Source organism: Platalea leucorodia, assembly GCF_965183815.1.
Source record: "Platalea leucorodia genome assembly, chromosome: 16".
Lineage (NCBI taxonomy): Eukaryota > Metazoa > Chordata > Aves > Pelecaniformes > Threskiornithidae > Platalea > Platalea leucorodia.
The window spans coordinates 10,238,101-10,254,842 of NC_138838.1; the positions used below are offsets into that span (position 1 = coordinate 10,238,101).

The 16,742-nt window shown below is 54.5% G+C and overlaps 2 protein-coding genes across 2 annotated transcripts in view; one reads left to right on the forward strand and one right to left on the reverse strand.

Annotated features, from left to right (window-relative positions):
• AATF (apoptosis antagonizing transcription factor) overlaps positions 1–5,369 on the forward strand; it is a 57,715-nt gene extending 52,346 nt beyond the window's left edge. The window contains exon 12 of the mRNA XM_082328592.1: positions 3,803–5,369. Coding sequence (XP_082184718.1) covers positions 3,803–3,866 — 64 coding nt within the window. The 3' untranslated portion in view covers positions 3,867–5,369. The remainder of the gene's footprint in view (positions 1–3,802) is intronic.
• A 3,648-nt stretch (positions 5,370–9,017) lies between these two features.
• ACACA (acetyl-CoA carboxylase alpha) overlaps positions 9,018–16,742 on the reverse strand; it is a 142,696-nt gene continuing 134,971 nt past the window's right edge. The window contains exons 55-56 of the mRNA XM_082328122.1: positions 13,897–14,033; positions 9,018–12,514 (exon numbers count right to left, since the gene is read on the reverse strand). Coding sequence (XP_082184248.1) covers positions 12,388–12,514; positions 13,897–14,033 — 264 coding nt within the window. The 3' untranslated portion in view covers positions 9,018–12,387. The remainder of the gene's footprint in view (positions 12,515–13,896; positions 14,034–16,742) is intronic.

Below are 16,742 nucleotides of genomic sequence, written 5' to 3' on the forward strand. Positions count from 1 at the left end.
GGGTGAAATATTTGTTCTGTTTCGAGGGTGGTGGGGTTACCTGATTTCCCTCCTTCTCCCGTCACGCTCCGCCAGGGCGTCTGCCCGTGCTGTGTTGGGATCCAGACAGCTCCACTGGAATTGTTACTCAGCAGAGGTTGCCGGTGTCGCGCCTGGCAGGACGGGGGCTGCGCGGGCGCTGGGCTCGGCGCCGCAGGGCCGGCTCGCCTGCGGCTGCGGGTGCAACCCCTCTTTGCACCCGTGAAACCTGGGGTGCAAATGTTGGAGTCCGTCAGTGCTGGCAACATTTCCCTGCTGGGGAAGACAAATTCCTGCCTGAAGTCTCCCTGGGCCCTGCTTGCTTGAAAAATGACTGTTTATTTAAAATCTGTAGGATTGGAGCAAATTCAGCATTGATCCCTGAACTCTTGTACCCATCAGAAGACTATCAAAAAACAAAAATGAAGACAAAAACCTGAGGACACTGGTTCTCCACCAGTGGGAGAGGCCACGGCAGGCTGCAAAGAAACATTGCTTTTGGCTTTTGCCCGCTCGGCGGGAGAAGACACAAACTCTTGCTGTCCTTGGCCTTGTTTCTTTGGGTTTCCCCAGAACGTACACATTATAGTTGAACTTCCTTATGTTACGGGGGACTGTAAAAAAAAAAAAGGATGAATGTGTCAGAGGAGAAGGGCATACGTAGAGGAAGTGCAGACGGGAGCCCCTTTGTGCAGTGGAGGTGGTGGTTGGGAGCAAGTCCCCTTTCAATTTTGCGAAATGCCTTCGAGGTCTGTTTGGCAAGCAGGCAGCGGAGCCGGAAGGTTTGAAGCCTCTTACGTGTGAGTGAGGCTTGTGGGCAAAAATAAAAGCAGTTTCTGTTGCTCACTGGCACCAGGGTGTGGAGGAGGAGCAGGAGAAGACCTGCGTGCGGTTTGCTGCGAGTGCGTGCAGCGGTCAGGCTGACCGGGGTCTGCCTGGGAGGGGATTCGTGCCCCTGGCAGCGCTTACACAGGCTCCAAAAGAGGATTTCTTCATCCCAGTCTTTTGCATTGCCCGAGTGACTCCGTGGCTGGCGGAGAGTGTGGGTTTATAGCTAGGACAAAGAATATCCCCACGGTGGGCAGTTTCTGTCGGAGGAGGGCAGCGGAGCCATCTGCAGTGGGAGCGGTGGATCCTCCCAAGCAACAGCCGTGTCCGCAGAGCCACGGACGAAGATCTGAAATGGCGTTTAGGTTGGCTGTGCAAAAATCTGTGGGAGAGCGTACAGAGCGCAGGAAACGTGTGGAGGCCACGTTGTTCCTTAGCAAAGCATGGAGGGATGGGAGTGAGTCCGTGTGCGAGAGCTGGGGGTTCTTTAATAGCTGAGAATCGAACTGGGCTGGTTAGTGCTGGTGCCCAGCATGTCCATTAAAACGAACAAACGGCAGGAGCTGCACAGACTAGAGGCTTTGAGCCCTGAGCTGGAGCACCAGCAGCATCCTACGGTGGAAGAGAAAATGGCAACAATTCCTAGGAGAGGAGCCGCGGGACCCTGCTGGCTGCTGGCAGGGTTCTTCTTTGCAGCGATGCTTTCCTCGGGCACAAGAGTGAACAGGCTGGAGTCCGTCGCCGTCGGCTGCCCGAGGCCTGGCGTGGCCTGCGCCTTCGGGCTGGAAACCAGCAAAGTTGGGTGCGTTTGGTATTGTCGTTTCTCTTCCTTAGATTGTTTTCCTCAGTGCAAGTAAGTCACCATATTTAAAACGAGGCATATACCAGGGAGAAAGAATGACATCGGTGATGTTTCACTGAAAGCACCCAAGCCGCTCAGCCTCCTCTGACAGGAGCAAGCCGCGCGTGTTTGTCAGCTTTGCCCACCTGAGTGTGAAATGATCTTCTATCAAAACACTGGTTTCAGCATTTCCCTCTCTGCTCCCGCCACGTGAACCCCGCTGCCGACAGGAACCGCTGCGCCGCTGCCCGGGAATTGCACCGAGGCCGCAGCACGAGTGGAAACATTTGCTCAGCGTGATGACGGGGTCTGAGCCCAGCCGGCGAAGCAAGGCTGCGGGGCCGCCGTTGTCGGAGGACTGAATAGCATCGCTCTGCATTTTCCCTCCGATCACTTGACAGAGCCTTAAAGTCGCAATGTTGGCAGTGGTGCCGCTTGCCGTCTGATTTCTCAGCTGAAACAGCAAAAGCGAGTTACGTTTATCTGTTAATAGTCAGGAAAGATGGAAAATGCTGTAGGCTTGGGTATGGCGTTCCTCTCCCTCTTCCTTTTTTTCTTTCAAGTGCCAAAGTTTTTAGCTTTTCAAGTATCAGTTCTGTTTTCTAGAAGTGTTTTGATTTTGTATTTGTGTTAAACTTACCAAAACTTGCGTGCACGCTCCTGATTTAACACAGAAACGGCAGCTGTGGTTTCGTAGTCTCGGCTGAGCTTGGCACACAAAACACGGCGTCGACCATTTTGTTAGGTAAGGAGAGGCATCCCTCACCGCAGACTCATTTGCTGAGGGTAGAGCAGCTGATTGGTTAATTAGCCTCTAAATTAAAATTAATTTAAGAGATGTGGCCCTGCGAATTAGAATGGTTTCTTGTCTCAGTGGTCCATGCACGTCTGTCCAGCCTCCTGCATTGCTGTTCCTCGTCTTCCTCGGATTAAGGGCTGGTGTTTTTCTGCTGCCACTGTCCAACACTTAGAAGTTCCTTCTTTCAGGAGGCTGACAGGTAACCTTCTCCAGTGGAAGTGTCTGCAAGAAGCAGACAGCGTTCAAACAGTTGCCATCTTTTATTGATCTGCGAAGGAGCACGGCATCGAAGCAGCCCCTAGCGAGAGTGGTCCCTGTTGTGGTCTTAATTGAGGAGGCAGCCAAAATCACAGTATTGCTGTCAGGTCTGAATTGCATCCTTTGATGCCATATTTTAGTCGTTCTTGAGCAGTGGAGAAGTCTCTTTTCTCTGCCTGTCCCACCAGTTTTCCTGGCCCGGCTTCTGCAGCAGCTGCTTTCCCTGGCGCTGGCCCTGATGAACCAGGGAGACGCCGGCCCACGGCGCTGGGATCGTTTGGTCCTTGCTCCAGCGCCCCGGCGGTTGTTAGCGTGCTCTGAAGGAAGGATCCCCTCCTCCGTGTAACCAGCGCTCCGCTCTGCCTGTGCCGTCTTCTTCCAGCAGGCTGTTGCCTTAGAAAGCGCCTATGTAGAAAATAAGGCTCTCCCGATGCCTTATCCTTGATTTCCAGAAACACGTGATGTATAAAAACGCTCTCTCCTTTCCCCTCTCTCTCTTCTCAGGTTACTTTGGTTTTAAAATTAAAGATAAATAACACCAGCCCACTTATTTTGTTTTTAAAAAGGAAACTTGCTCCTGTTATCAGAATTGCTGCATATGTGATATTAATTGGAATCGTGTTGCTGGGTCATTTTCATTGTTTCTCAAGTACCGTCAAGTCCAAGAAAATGCATGAAAACTGAATTACAGTCCCACGTAGGCTGTCTGATTGAATCCTCCTTATGGCTCTGCGGTCTCATACATCCTATTAAAATATTCAATCTTGTTTTCTTACTTGAAGAGCCTGTCTGTAAAGGGCAAACTTATAGAAAACCTCATTCTCTAGAGATATGGTATCCAGCCACACAGAAATATTTACATATTTCTGTACTGCGTGTGATTGGTCTTATGCAAGTTCTCCCCTTTGCTTGGATTTATTAATAAAGATTGTTGAATGCATTTTTAATTATACAAGGCCTTTTCGTTTTAAGGAGTGGATGGTTTCGCTGGCAGCCTCTTGCTTCCATTTTGACCTTGAAAAGTAACTTTTCCCCCTCCTCCTTTGTCTTTTCCCCAGGACGGAGCTTTATCGTTCGCTGTTTGGAAAAATCACGAATCCCGAAGAACCCGAGCAGAATTAGGATCAAGCCTCCGTGCCAGGACCGACCGCCCCGGCAGGCTCCGCACCCCGGCCCGGCCAGCGCACGAGGGTGCCGCTCCCTGCGCTGGTGCCGGGTCTCTCCAGCTGCTGGTTTGTTGCTAGAAAACCTCACGCAAGGAACATCGAATGCGGTTACTGCTAAATCCGGCGGGCTCCGACAGAGGGGCGGGGGGTAGACATTTAGCTGGGCTAAACGCCCTCCCGTCTAGCTTTCAAATGAAGTCTGCTTCCTCCCAAAGCCAATCCATTTTTTAACTGTTCTCTTTAAATTCCTGACCTTGATTTTGCAAGCCGCTCAGCACGGCACAGCGTTCTGCCGGGGGAGGGACAGCAGGGCCCACCGCCCCCCCGCAATCGGGTCACCCCCGCTTGTGTTAAATCCTTAGGGGTTTTTATTTGGGGGGTGGGAGGGTGTTTTAAGCGTGCTGTTCTGGTCGTTGGCTGCGTATCTGGAATGGGTGACTATTTTTCAGCGAGTCAAGAGGATTTAAATTTCATTTACATAATTAACATGGCCTTAAAACAGAGAAAAGGTGCTCTGCCTTGCAGCCAGCCAGAGCTCCCAGTTCACACTCGGGTTTCTGAAGGAGCGCTCGCTGCACACGGGGACATTGGCCGACTGGCGATGGGCACCACGCGGGGCCGCGTCGGGGGGTATTTCTGCCATTAGAACGTCCCGGTGAATTTGTCAGAGCAGCATTGATCCTGTACACTTAATTATTTCTGCTGATCGTGACTCTGAGCCGTCCTGTCTTCATGACACTGTTGAAAGTTGCCAACACGAACGTAAAACCGGCCAGAGGAGCTGGCTCACCTGAGGGGTTTGTGGGGTTTTTATATCCACAGCTCAGAAGCTGGAAATTAAAGCCCCGTAAGGGGAATTCGCTAGCCTGCCGGGATCACTCTGAAACGAGGTTATCTGGTGTAAGTGATACCTGCATATGTATGTGTGCGAGGGGGCCACGGCTTGCGACCGCACGAACTGCGCTGCCTTTGTTTCGTGTTTTGCGCGATCCGATTAAAACACTTCGTAAACTGCTTGTCCAAGCGTGATCGGTGCAGAAAAGGCACCGGCGATGGCGGCCTCTCGTAGCCCCACCAGCACACCGTTATTTAACGGAGGGAGTTTTAAAGGTGGCGAGGCAGGAGCTGGGGCTGGGGACTTCTCGTGCCGCTGGAGCTCGCCCCCGGCCGCCCCTGGGCCTGGCAGGGGCTCAGGCCCGCTCTGGCTTGGGACAGCCGGTTCCCAGGGGTCGGGGCCCCTCTCCCCACCAGGTCCCGCTCGTGACGTGGGGAGGCTTCTGCCTCCCGTGGGCGCAGCAGCGCCGAGCGGCGCTGCTTCCCCGCCCTCCGCCGGGCACGGGGCGGCTGAGCGGTGGGTGCTGCGGCGGTGACACCCAGCACTCCTCACGAAACTGTAAAGCCTTGCAATAGCATGTACGCGTTTGTTCACCAACTGAAAAGCCCCATTTCCGAACTTCATAGGAAAACAAGAGGGGGTTGGGTTGGTTTGGGTTGGGTTGGGTTTGGTTTGGTTTTTTTTTTTTCCCCCTGCATGTTACAGCTTACCAGCTTTTCAGTGGGCAACTAAATCTTACTTTTAAAAGTTTTTTTTCTTATGAAAAATAAAAATACATTGCATTTTTAAGTCTGTAACAGGTAAGAGCGGAGGGAGGGAAGCCCCCCGCCACGACCCGTGCAGGAGCAGAGATCGCACCTTGCGTCTCCGCGCGGCGCTTACCCCTTCCCTCTGCTCCCGCCGTGCCGCTCCCCCGCTCCTGCCCCTGCTTGAACCGGGATGCGTTGCAACAGAGTTTTAGCCCTTTTTTGGTGGTGGTTTTTCCCTTTTTCTCTGTAGCTGCGTTGTTGCACATCACTGTGTCCCCGGAGCTGTCTGCAGAGCTGATACTAATTAATCATTTTGCACCTCATCATTACAGAGTTAAGTCTCCCTTCTAGTCACGGCTTCCAGTAACCTGCGTTGTGTGGAGCAGAGTCCGCCGCACCCAGGGAGCACGCGCTCAGCTGCAGCCGTGGCTCGCGCAGCGGCTGGTGTGCGAAAGCAGGAGCAGAGCGCGCCCGTGCACGGGCGCAGTTCTGGCCGAATGCCGCCAGCCCCGCGCACGGTAGCCCGGGGCCGACCCCGAGCAGGGTGGTGCGAGGGACCAGTTACAGCAAGACATCCTTTGGGCCCGGAGGCAGGGCGCAACCCCAGGTTTCTTTTGTGACTTTTTTTTTTTTTTTTTTTTTTTAAATAGGGAAGAAAACGTGTGATAATGTCATTAAATGTCCTCCCCGAACATCCTCCGAGCCGCTGCACCGCTGACCCGTGCGCCCAGGAGAACTGCCTGGATTTTTGCCTGTTCTTTAGGCAGCCGCGGGCCCGGTGCCGCAGCGCTGGCTGCGCCGGGAGGAGCTGCCGGCTCCACGAGGCCGTCGGAGCTTTGCTTTTCCCCGTTCCTCCCTGGTGCTGGTCCTTGGCCCTCAATCGATGCAGGGCGAGGCGGCAGCGGAGGGCAGGCTCCCTGCCCTGTGGAAGAATGTAGCATTTTTCTTGGCTTTAGAAAATAAGTGCCAAGGTGAGTATTGACTTTGTGTGCAAAACACACACATCATGGATGGATAAATCTTTATGCTCGCTTGCAGCGAAGCAGTAGCTGCAGCTCTCGGGGAAGCGCATTGATTTCTCCCGTCCCCCTCCAGCTCACAGCGCTCTGGTCAAAATTTGCCAGGTGGAAACGCACTAAATGTCACCGTTGGCTCCTCGCTGCTGCCCTTTCTAGCTCAGGATCCCGCTGCGGACCTTCCGCACAGCGAGGAGCCCAGCAGCGAGGCTCAGCCCTCCCGTGCAGCGCACGCAAGCTGCGGGAGTCGCAGGCGAAGCGCGGCCTGGGGAGCCGCAGGAAGGGGCCCGAAGGCTCCGCGGCTACGGGGAAGGGCTGGTTTTTAAGCCGCCTGTACTGGGGTGAGGTGCGCAGTCCCCAGTTTTAGCTCAGCGTGGTGCCCGTCAGCGGGCTGCTCCAGCGCAGAGGGTGCCCCCGCGGGCCTCCCCGGCTGTTCTGTTCTCCGGGTGGAACCATGGCAAATCCTGGCAATGTCGCACCCTGTCCCTGCCGTCCCCGTCAATTCCGGCTCCCCGGCGAGCGGCAGAAACCCCGGCGGCACCCTCCACCGTACGGTATCGGCGCGGTCGCCCGCTGAGCCAGGCGTGTCCCCATCCCTTGAACCGTACCAGTACTTATTTTCTGAGAAGCCGCAGCAAAGCTGTGTGGTCTTCGAACATCATTAAAATCTCATGGTTTAATAACCGCAATTCTGAAAGGCATCAAGGGGAGTAAATTAGCCACTTCCAAAGTTTGTGTCGGTGGAATGGTTTCACGCTGCTTGCGCTGTCGGAGCAGGCATTAAGGATGTTTAGCAGCGAGCACCGCGTCCCTCCCCTGCTTTGGGCTTTGCTGTGCTGGCAAGTTGTCTGGCCTCCGTTTGTGGCCGAGGCGCGGGCGCGGCCGCTGTCCCACCCCGGTCCAGTTTGACTCCTGTGCCCTTTGGAGTGGGAGCACCCGGGCACTGCATATTTTTTTTTCCTTTCTTTTTTTTTTTGGGAGCGGGATGCGATGGTAGAAGGGTAATACGAAACACTTTAAATGTGATAACTTCTCGTTCGTATTGTTTGCAGAGATAAGAGCCAAAGCCCTACTAAGCATGCTTTTGAATTTACTTATCAGTGTTTAAGCAGGCTTTTCTCCCTGCCCCCCACCTGGGCACCGCGATGCACGGGGAGAACCTGGGCCGGCAGCGGCGGCTCACGAGGCCCCTTTCATCCGCTGACCTTGCTGCTGAGGGCAGCGCTTTATTCCCGGCGTGACAACGGGCCCGCGCCTGGATTTGACGATGCCGCAGGAGAAGGCGCAGCCTGAGTAATCCCCGAGTAACAACTCGTCGGAGCCGCTGCCCGGAGAGGCCCCGGCGGGGCCGTGCCCGTGCCCAGCAGCGGCTCCGCAGCTCTGCCCTGGCGCGCGGCGATGGTGGTGGGCACCGTGCAGGGCCCCCGCAGCCCTCAGCGCCCAAAGGCCGGTGGCTCGGCCGGGGAGGGGGCGGGACAGTGCCTTACGCACCAGCACCCCCAGTCTGGGTGAACTGGGGCAGGCTCTGCTCGCCCAGTTCCCCGCCGCGGGCGGCCCGGCGGCAGCGCCGGCAGGTTCAGAGCGATGGCGGCCGATGGCGCGGGGCTGTGGCACGGGCAGCAGCTTTGAGTGCTGTTTAATAAGGGCACAGATAACTGGGATGATTTCCACTGTTTTCCTAATGCTGCCAATTACCAGCAAGGGAGCTGTTCCCCCCCCCCAGAATATTAATTCTTTATTAATTCATGATACAGCTGCTAATTAGTACCTACACAACCGGGCGCTCCACCTTTGCAAACCATCGCACGGCAACCAGAGGGGGCAGCGGGGAACGAGGTCTGCGATGGGGACGGAGGGGTTGTCTTAATCCCCCCCCCCCCGAACCCCACGATAGCAAAGAATTTCAACTTTCAGACAAACAACTTCATTTACAAGTGTGTCTCTAATTAGCTGCAGAATTAGTAAAGCCGAGTTTTCCCCCCATAGATCGGCCAAACCCCTGAGGGAGGCTGTGGAATAGAGAGAATCGCATTTCCAATTATTTTGTTGAATTGCTAATTTAGTTATTGTGCCTGGCGTAATTGTGATGGGTATTGGGTGTGCAATTCAATTTGTTTTAAATATTTGTGGGAAGGCTGATCAGTAATGGAGCTGACCTATTTCATGGCCCAAATTGAGAGAAGAGACTAAAACAAAAACCAGCTACAAAGCCACAGTTTGTCTCAGTTTTTATTTTGATGTCTCTCATCCCTCTTAAGACTGTTGATGCAACAAAAGGTTTACATTAAAAGATGATGGCACTTTGATCTTGGGCTTTTGAGAGCTTATAGCTTTGGTATTGCTTTTCTTGGCATTTTAATATGTAGATATTTGAGGCTAAAGAGTTTGAAATGCGTTTCTGGAGTTCAGTAGGGTCCGTCCCCTCACCCACCCACCCCAATTATATCCTTGTTAAGGTGATTTATGTTTTTAACCATCAGGATTCTGGTTTGAGAAAGGCACGCAGAATAAGGGCTGGGTTTGCCAACGGGCCGATCAGCCGTCCCGCTCCACTCGCCTTCAGCGCGGGGAAGCCCGGGAAGGCGCTGGTCTGGGCCGCGCGAGCCAAGGTCCCGGCCGTTCGCTCCCAGCGGCTCTGCCGAGCCGCTCCCTGCCGACGCGGGGGAGAGCGGGCACGGAGGGTCTCCCACCACCCTCAGCGGCAATTGCCGGGGCTGGGTTTTTCCTTTCTGTTTCAGTCACTGTAATGATGTTACGAAAATAAATCCGTGGAGGAGGAACGGCTCGCTGGGATGGCGGCTGCGGGCTGGGAGTTACGCCCTGAGCAGAGAGCGGAGCCCGTGGTGGGACACGGAGCCGGTCCTTCTGCCTGGCACCCACGGCTCCAGCACGGCTCCGCGCCGAGCCCAGCTCCTCCCGCTGCGGGGGACGGGCAGCGGACACGATGAAGCTCCGGGAAAAGTAAATGCGCCTTTTGTATGACGCGTACTGCTTTTCTCTGGCGGGCTGAGGTGTGGGGCCGGGCTTTGCCCTGCGGGGTTACATGGCGGGAGGTTTACCTCCAACATCTGCAGAGCCTGACCGCGGGTAGGAGCAAGAGCGGCAACGGGGGCCTGGCGAGAGGCCGGGTTTTGTGAGGAGCCCGAGCCGCTCGGGCGAGGGGCACAGCCGAGAACATGAGGCGCCTCGGCTCCATCCGCCGGCATCGGCAGCCACCAGGCCGTGTTCAAGAGGTGCCGCGTAAAACGCCTTGCTCTTTCCGTAAGGAGAAGCAGAGCTCCCCGCGGGGCGCTCGGGACAAGGGGTGACAGATTTCCACTCCTAGCAACAGAGGTGTCATTCATTCTTTTTATTAAAAGAAAGAAATTGAGGTAAGTGAAATACTTCAGCACCAGCGCGAACCGTACGTACCGAGGGTGGCTTCCCGCCGCCCCTGCCCTGCTGGGTCCCCACCCGCACGCCCGCGGCACCGGCACTGCGGCCGGGGGAGAACGGCCAGGACGTCGGGCGGTGACGCTGCCGCGGCGCTCCTGCGGGCCCGGACCACCCCGGGGCTCCCAGGGCTAGTGCCGAGCTTTGACTTCAGACCAGCTCTGATGTTGCCTAATGGCTTTTTTTTTTTTTTTGGAGCTACTTTACCCCCAAGTTAAGTGAGGCCTGACCCAGTGTCTGTAACACTGAAAGGGAGGGGGCTGCTCTTGCCCAGCACGCGAGACTTTAGCAGCGACAGCTCCCAGCCCCAGCAGGAGCTGAACACGCGCACTGGGACGCCTCCCCCACCACCTGCAGCCGTCCTGGGTAAGGGACCGGCTGGTGACACCACGTAGGAAATTCTGGTGACAGCGGAGCCCACCGAGCCGCGATGCCCCGCGCGGTCCTGCCTGGCTGAGACGTTTGTCCACCCCGCGTGTCCTGCTGCAGCCCACACAGGCATAAAAGCATCTTTGGGGGTTGTTCAGGGGGCTCTAGTGGGGAAAAAAAAAAGTCTTTTAAATCAAATGAGGGTTCTTAACTATTAAGACACAGCTAGTCCTTCGGATGACACAGCTCCGCTGGCCACAGGCAGGGCTGCACCGCTGCTGCTCGTCCCCCGGGGAGGGCAGCGGTGACGCCGGTGCTGCACCTCGATTTGACAGGAGCTCTGGCACCGCAGGCACGGAAGGGCTGCGTTGCCCTTCAGAAGGGAACAGTACAGGGGTGAGGCACTGGCATCATCATTAATTAATTCTCTCAGAAAACCATATCCCTTCTGATTCACGCTATACTGAAAGAGGAATTGTAAAATCTGAAATACTTTTAAGACAATCATTGGTGTAAGTCCTCCAGTACTACTTAGGCCAAGCTCCGTAACTGTCTATGTATCAGGGGTTGACCGTGCCTCCCTCCAGAGTTCCAGCTTCTCTGATCTTTTACTAATTACAGTCAGGAGGCCCATGAAAATAAAGGGTAGAAATAAGGCAGGGACCTGGGCCGGGGTCAGCCTGCAGTGTCCCACGCTGCTGCCACACCTCCGACCCGGGCAGCCGGGCTCAGTGCCGGCGCGGCACTTACTTACCTGCCAAACATCCCCTGGAGGCAGCTATTCCTGACCGGCTGCAAAGAGCGACCATTGGAACGGGTAAAGAAGTCAGCTGGTGCTAAGGAAGGGGATTACCAAAAATTATTTCTGTCTTCCCCCATGGATAACCGCCCCCAGCCGCGCACCGGGACCAGGCAAGCGCAGGCAGCTCCGGGGCAGAGGTGGGCGATGGAGAAAAACTTTGCTCAGGTGCATCAGACCGAGCTCTCCTTTCGCAGTTCTAGCCCCGCTGGTGTATTTGACTCTGTCCTTTCCCCTCCCTCACCCTGGCAGGCTGTATCTGCCTTCTGCTTCAGTTCCCTACTCGTACGACAGGGATGAGCACTTACATGAAGTCTGTGCAACGGTGGGGCTGCCCCACGTCTCTGATCCCTCCAAATAAGTAGGGAAGGAAGAGCAGAAGTGGCTGAGCAGCTGTGTTTTGGTCTCCTCGTTTACCTCCTCCTAGAAGGGCCTTTCATGCAGTTTACTGACCTATTCTAAAGGAATTGGGCACAAAGGCAAAGCAAGTGGGGATTTAGCCTCCAAAATCCTGCTCCCGCCACCTTCACAGTCCTGGGAAGCCCAGGAGCCCTCCCCGCAGGCTGCCGGGGGCGTGGGGACAGCGCTGGCCACACCGCCTTAAACGCTGTTTTTTCCTCTTAACGCTAAGTAACGAGACAGACGTCTGAAATACAAATCACCGCTGGCTGAGAGCTGAGAGGGCTGACTGGGTGCTGGGCTCCACGCGCCCACGGGGTGCCAGGCAGGAGGATCCGGGGCTGCCACCCGCTCCTGGGAGGCAGAGCCCGTCCTCGGCTGCAGCACCGCTCTCGCAGGGTGTAACGTTGGCACTTCCAGCGCAAAGCTGCCGCTACCAGGCGGGGTGTGAAGCGAGAAGCAGGCAGGGGCGCAGGGGCGTTAATGTAAATGAGCCCCTGCTTTGCTATGCCAAGACCTCACGGTACCGGAGCACCCTTCATTGCCTGGCTGTAGCGCTTTCGGGTGGCAGCCGAACAGCGAACTGATGCATTGGTCCAGTCACGCTTTGTTAAATAAATAAGGTACAGTTAGACAGCTGTAACTCAATTCCGCAGGCGCTTGTGTTTATACGTTTTCCTCGTGTCTCTGGCCAAAGAACACACTTCCTCTGGTCAAGTCTGATTTGAAAAAATAAAAATGTCACTCTTCCAGCGTTTCCCTGAGCCTCCCCGTCTCGGTACAGTGGTCGCAGTCGAGCAGACAAAGGGCAATTCTGAGCTTTTTTTTTTTTTCCCTCCACTGTACCGGGCAGGGGGGAGTGTGGGAAATCGATGCTCTTATGTTGAAGAAGGCGAGTCCATTGTGGAGAGGATCCGCACGATCTCGGCTCGCTGGGTGGGTGATATATGCTGGGTCATGTGCACTATCGAATCCATGGCAACCTCCGGATTGGCCTGGACCAGGCTGGAAAGAGGCGAGAGTTAAGTGACGGCAGCCCCGACACTCGCACCAGAGCGCGTCCGACAGCTCCCCGTCAAGCCCGGGGGGGGAGAACTGAAATATGGGGTCTGCAAGAGAGACTGGACGCGGCAGCGGCACTTGTGTGAACTGACTGCGAGCAGCGCAAGAGCTGTGCTGGCTTGGAGGCCCTTGTGCCCCTCCATTTGCTGGTGGCAGACCTGCTCAGACAGGCACGAGGCTGAAATCCCGAGAGGCCGGACCACGTGGACCCAGGGCAGACACGGGGAGGCCAGGAGCTCTGGAGCGTGCCCTGAGCCCACCAGCAGCGCCTTCAGAGGCTGCTGAGAGCACCCAGCACCCACATCTCCCCCTCCCAGATGATGCAGAGCCCCGTCTGCTGTAGCACAGATGGAGAAACTGGTGGAAACGATGGGAAGAGATGCCCTACGGAGTCGGACACGGGACAGGGAAACCAGAGGAGCTTCACTCTGCAGTTCAGTGCCCTCCCCCAGCTCTGCTGTCTCAGAGGCAAAGCTGCTTTAAGAGACCTCCAGTTTAAGACATAAAAATTATCAAAATGAGATCTGTTGAAGTCTAGCAAAGCGTTTGGCTCACCAGGCTTAACTGGCTCCGCTGGATGCACAATAACTCTTACAAGCAGGAGGCATAGATACTCTTACCAATGTTTTAGTATTTGGGGGGTTTATTTGGTGTAGTTCTTAAAAGCAATGGAAGGGAACTGGGCATTTTATGACATTGAGCACAGAAGAAACTAGGTAGCTTGCCTGGAAAGTCTGGGGCTAGAAAAAATAAAGGGAAGGAAGCCGTAAGGATATTCTGGCCCTGTGTGGTCAACACACCGCTTTGCCAGCAGTAGCCCAGCTCAGAGATGTGCTTTCTCTCCCTGCTTCATGAAGTATGCAGCCCTCTAAAATAATTCTCCATTATCTGTCTCAAATGGAGAAAAGACACATTAGCAGTGAAATTTCTGTGCCCTGGCTCTTCACGGCTCCTGTTTCAGTAAAGGGCGGGCATGGCCAGGGAGGTCTGGATATTGCAGATCTCCGCGCTGCTGCTTTGCGATTTTGCTCAAGGCGCCTGCACGTACAGTAGCACTACGGCCTGTGCAGGAGCAACAGGAGATGCAGACTTTGCACAAATCCCTCTGTTTCACAGTAGCTCTGCATTTGCCCCTGTACTTGCATTTCCAAAGGAAACTGCATTTCCACACACTCATGTGTTTACCACACAAAAAGGCCAATGAATGTGAAATGCGTGTGGAACTGACGGATCCCTCAGCTGGGGAAGCACACGTGGCCAAGATCAGGGCCTGAACTTTTTAAAATCCCTGTTCTGCAGGGGCAGAGCGTGCGTAGTTGGCTTACCTCCGTATCTGTTTGAGGATGTAGTCCCTCGAGATGTATTTGATGTTTTCATCCACAACTGAGCGAACGCCTTCTTCTTCTGTCAGCTGTTTTTCCAGCCACTCCACCAGGTCCTTATTGCTGTCCCATAAGTACCCCTGCAAACAAACCGCAAGCGTCACCCGGCGGGTCCCAGTGCTGTGGACGCTCCCGCTCCCCACGTACCGTTCCCGAAATTTAACTCGCAATTATTGGCAGCCGTGGGTAAAACGTTTGGCTGGCAGCCCTCTGTGGTTTTCCCCCTGTGCGCGGCTTCTATAAACACAACTAACAATTAGCAGAAGTCCAAAGATGATCTATTTCTTTTGCATCTCCTTCCATAAATGTGACTAAAGGGGAACAGGGAGGCAGCAGTGCTGGCAGCGGCTGCCGCCGAACTAGCTACACCAGCCCCAGAGGCTGCCCCAGCTAAAATCCCAGTTTCCTTCTGTGATCAGATGCCCAACTTCTGGTGAAATACGACTGCCCCCGAGGTGAGGGCAGGGGTAGTCAGAGATGCAGCTGATCTGGGACTTCTCCCAGCGCTAAGCCGTCACGGGACCCACAAGTCCCCCTCACCTAAAGACTGACCTGGCGTTAGTGTCCCCCAACCGTCGTGGGATCCCTGAGCCAACCCAGAAACCGAACGGCCCCTTCAGCAGGTGCGTGCACTGCAGAGAAGGTCGGGTTGTCCACATCCCTGAAAAGCCTTGGCAACAAAAGCCTTTTTTCTCTTTTGCAAGATCATTTCACCTGATATTTGCTAGGTAGTTGACTACATAATAATTCAGGAGTGTGTTAGACGCCTAATAGCCTTCTCGCTCCTCTCTTCTCCTCTCATTTTCTTTACAAATCATTTAAGAATCGTTTTGTTAATGGTTTCCGGAAAAGCAAGTACCACCATTAGCACTCATTCATATTTATGTCATTTTATTTGGGTAATTAAACACAAAGCTCGTCATTTAAAGGTGCACTATCCTTCTCTGTTATCACTAACGAAGTCAAAGTCAGAATGACAATGAGCTCGGTGCAGCAGCGCGGCATGGGGCTGAGGGACACCCTCCCAGCGCGGGCGCAGGCCCCCGCGGCCGCCGGCAGCGGAGCAACCCCTGCTCCACCCGGGACCCTTAAACACCTTTGATCCTCGTGCGGCCTCCGTGGCCTGACTGGGAGCAGGGCGATTTCAGGGGCTGGCCGGGGAGCGGGAGGCAGAAGCACACGATGGATGTTTGCACCCGAAGGTGAAGCCTCGGTGCGGGGGGCAGCACGTTTGCAAAGGCCCTGGAAACCCTTGGAGCAGCAGCAGTGAAGCCAGCAGAGTACCTCCCCTACCAGGACTCTGCTTGGCTGCATGCAACGGGTTCCTCCAGCCGGCCACGCCGCCGGAGGCAGCGCCTCACCTCTCCTGCTCTCCCAACAGAGCCGTGCCCGCGCCTCGGCAGCCGCCAGCCCGTTACAAGCCTTCACAAAGCTGATTTTTCCCCCGTCCTTGCCAACACCAGAGAGGAGCGCAAAGACAGCGCTTGCACTGATGAGCCTCCTCACGGCTCACCCTTTATTTATATATTTAATTATCCGTTTCCAAAGTCCAAGAAATTGTTCCCTGCTTCCCTGGGACTCTCACAAGCAGCGCTCCTTCCCCGTGTTGACAGAGGTGTTGCTAAGCCCACGGGTGAGAGCCAGCCCTGCCATGAGGAAGCCCAACGTGCAGACCCCATTCCAGTCCCCAGCATCGGTCCTGCCTGACACACTTTAATAAGTAACTAGGATTTTTTTTTTCCTTTTACATTATGCATATGATTGTCTGTCTTAAATCAGTGATGTCATTTCAACCTCAAGATTTTGCTTATTTCATTGTTTTTTCTTCTTATTATTTTAAACTCGTTAGGTTTTGCTCCTTGCTTCTGCCCCTAGACATGACAGAAATGCTCCCTGCATACAAAGTAGGGCACTTAGGAAGATTTCAGGGAAGGGGAAAAAAAAAAACAAACCAAGAAGCTGCCTTACGGTTGCAGACCTGTGTAAAGCTAGATTTACCCAAGAATCCCAAAGCTTTTAGTTTAGGAGAATATTTAATACTCTTATTAATCATTTTTAATCCGTTTGCTTTTAATTAAGAAACAGCATGATGCTTTCCTATCAACATATGCCAGGGAGCAGATTAATTGTGGCTTAAGATAACTCTCCTTGATTGGTGTAATGTATTAGCTAACGAGATGCCCGCTTTTAAAGACGCTCAGACGCTACCTTGGAAAGCCTGCTGCCCTCCAGAGAACATTTCCCCCCCTTTTCTGGAACCCCTGAGTGTTTGTGACTTTAAAACTAAACTAAAATAAAATAAAATGAAATAAAATAAAATAAATAAAATAAAATAACTCAGATTGGAGGACTGTGACAAAAACAACCTAAGAGCAGCTCCAGAGATCGCTCTTCAGAGATTGCCAGCTTCAGAGTTTGAGCACAATTAAAAAAGAAATCCTCAACACAGCTCTCGGATGAGGACTGCGGACGGTGCCAAGGCCACCCCCACCCCAGGCCCTGGCAGTTAGATCTTGCAGCTGATCCGTGTCCCTGCCTTTGACGGCGTGCCGCGCCACGTAGCCTTAAAGCACTGTGCGACCCGGGGACGTGGGACGCTTGGCAGAAGAACGGCAGGGGCTCTCCGGGGCTGAGACGTGGCAATGGTGACGGACCGGCAGGCACGTGCGGTCTGTCCCCACCATCTCTAAGTTCATGGCCCCAGGGGAAAGGGAAGGCAGGCGAGGGCAGCCCAGGGGAAGTACGGCCATGGTCTGCTCTGCAAGCCGCAGGACAGGCAGGTAAGATAG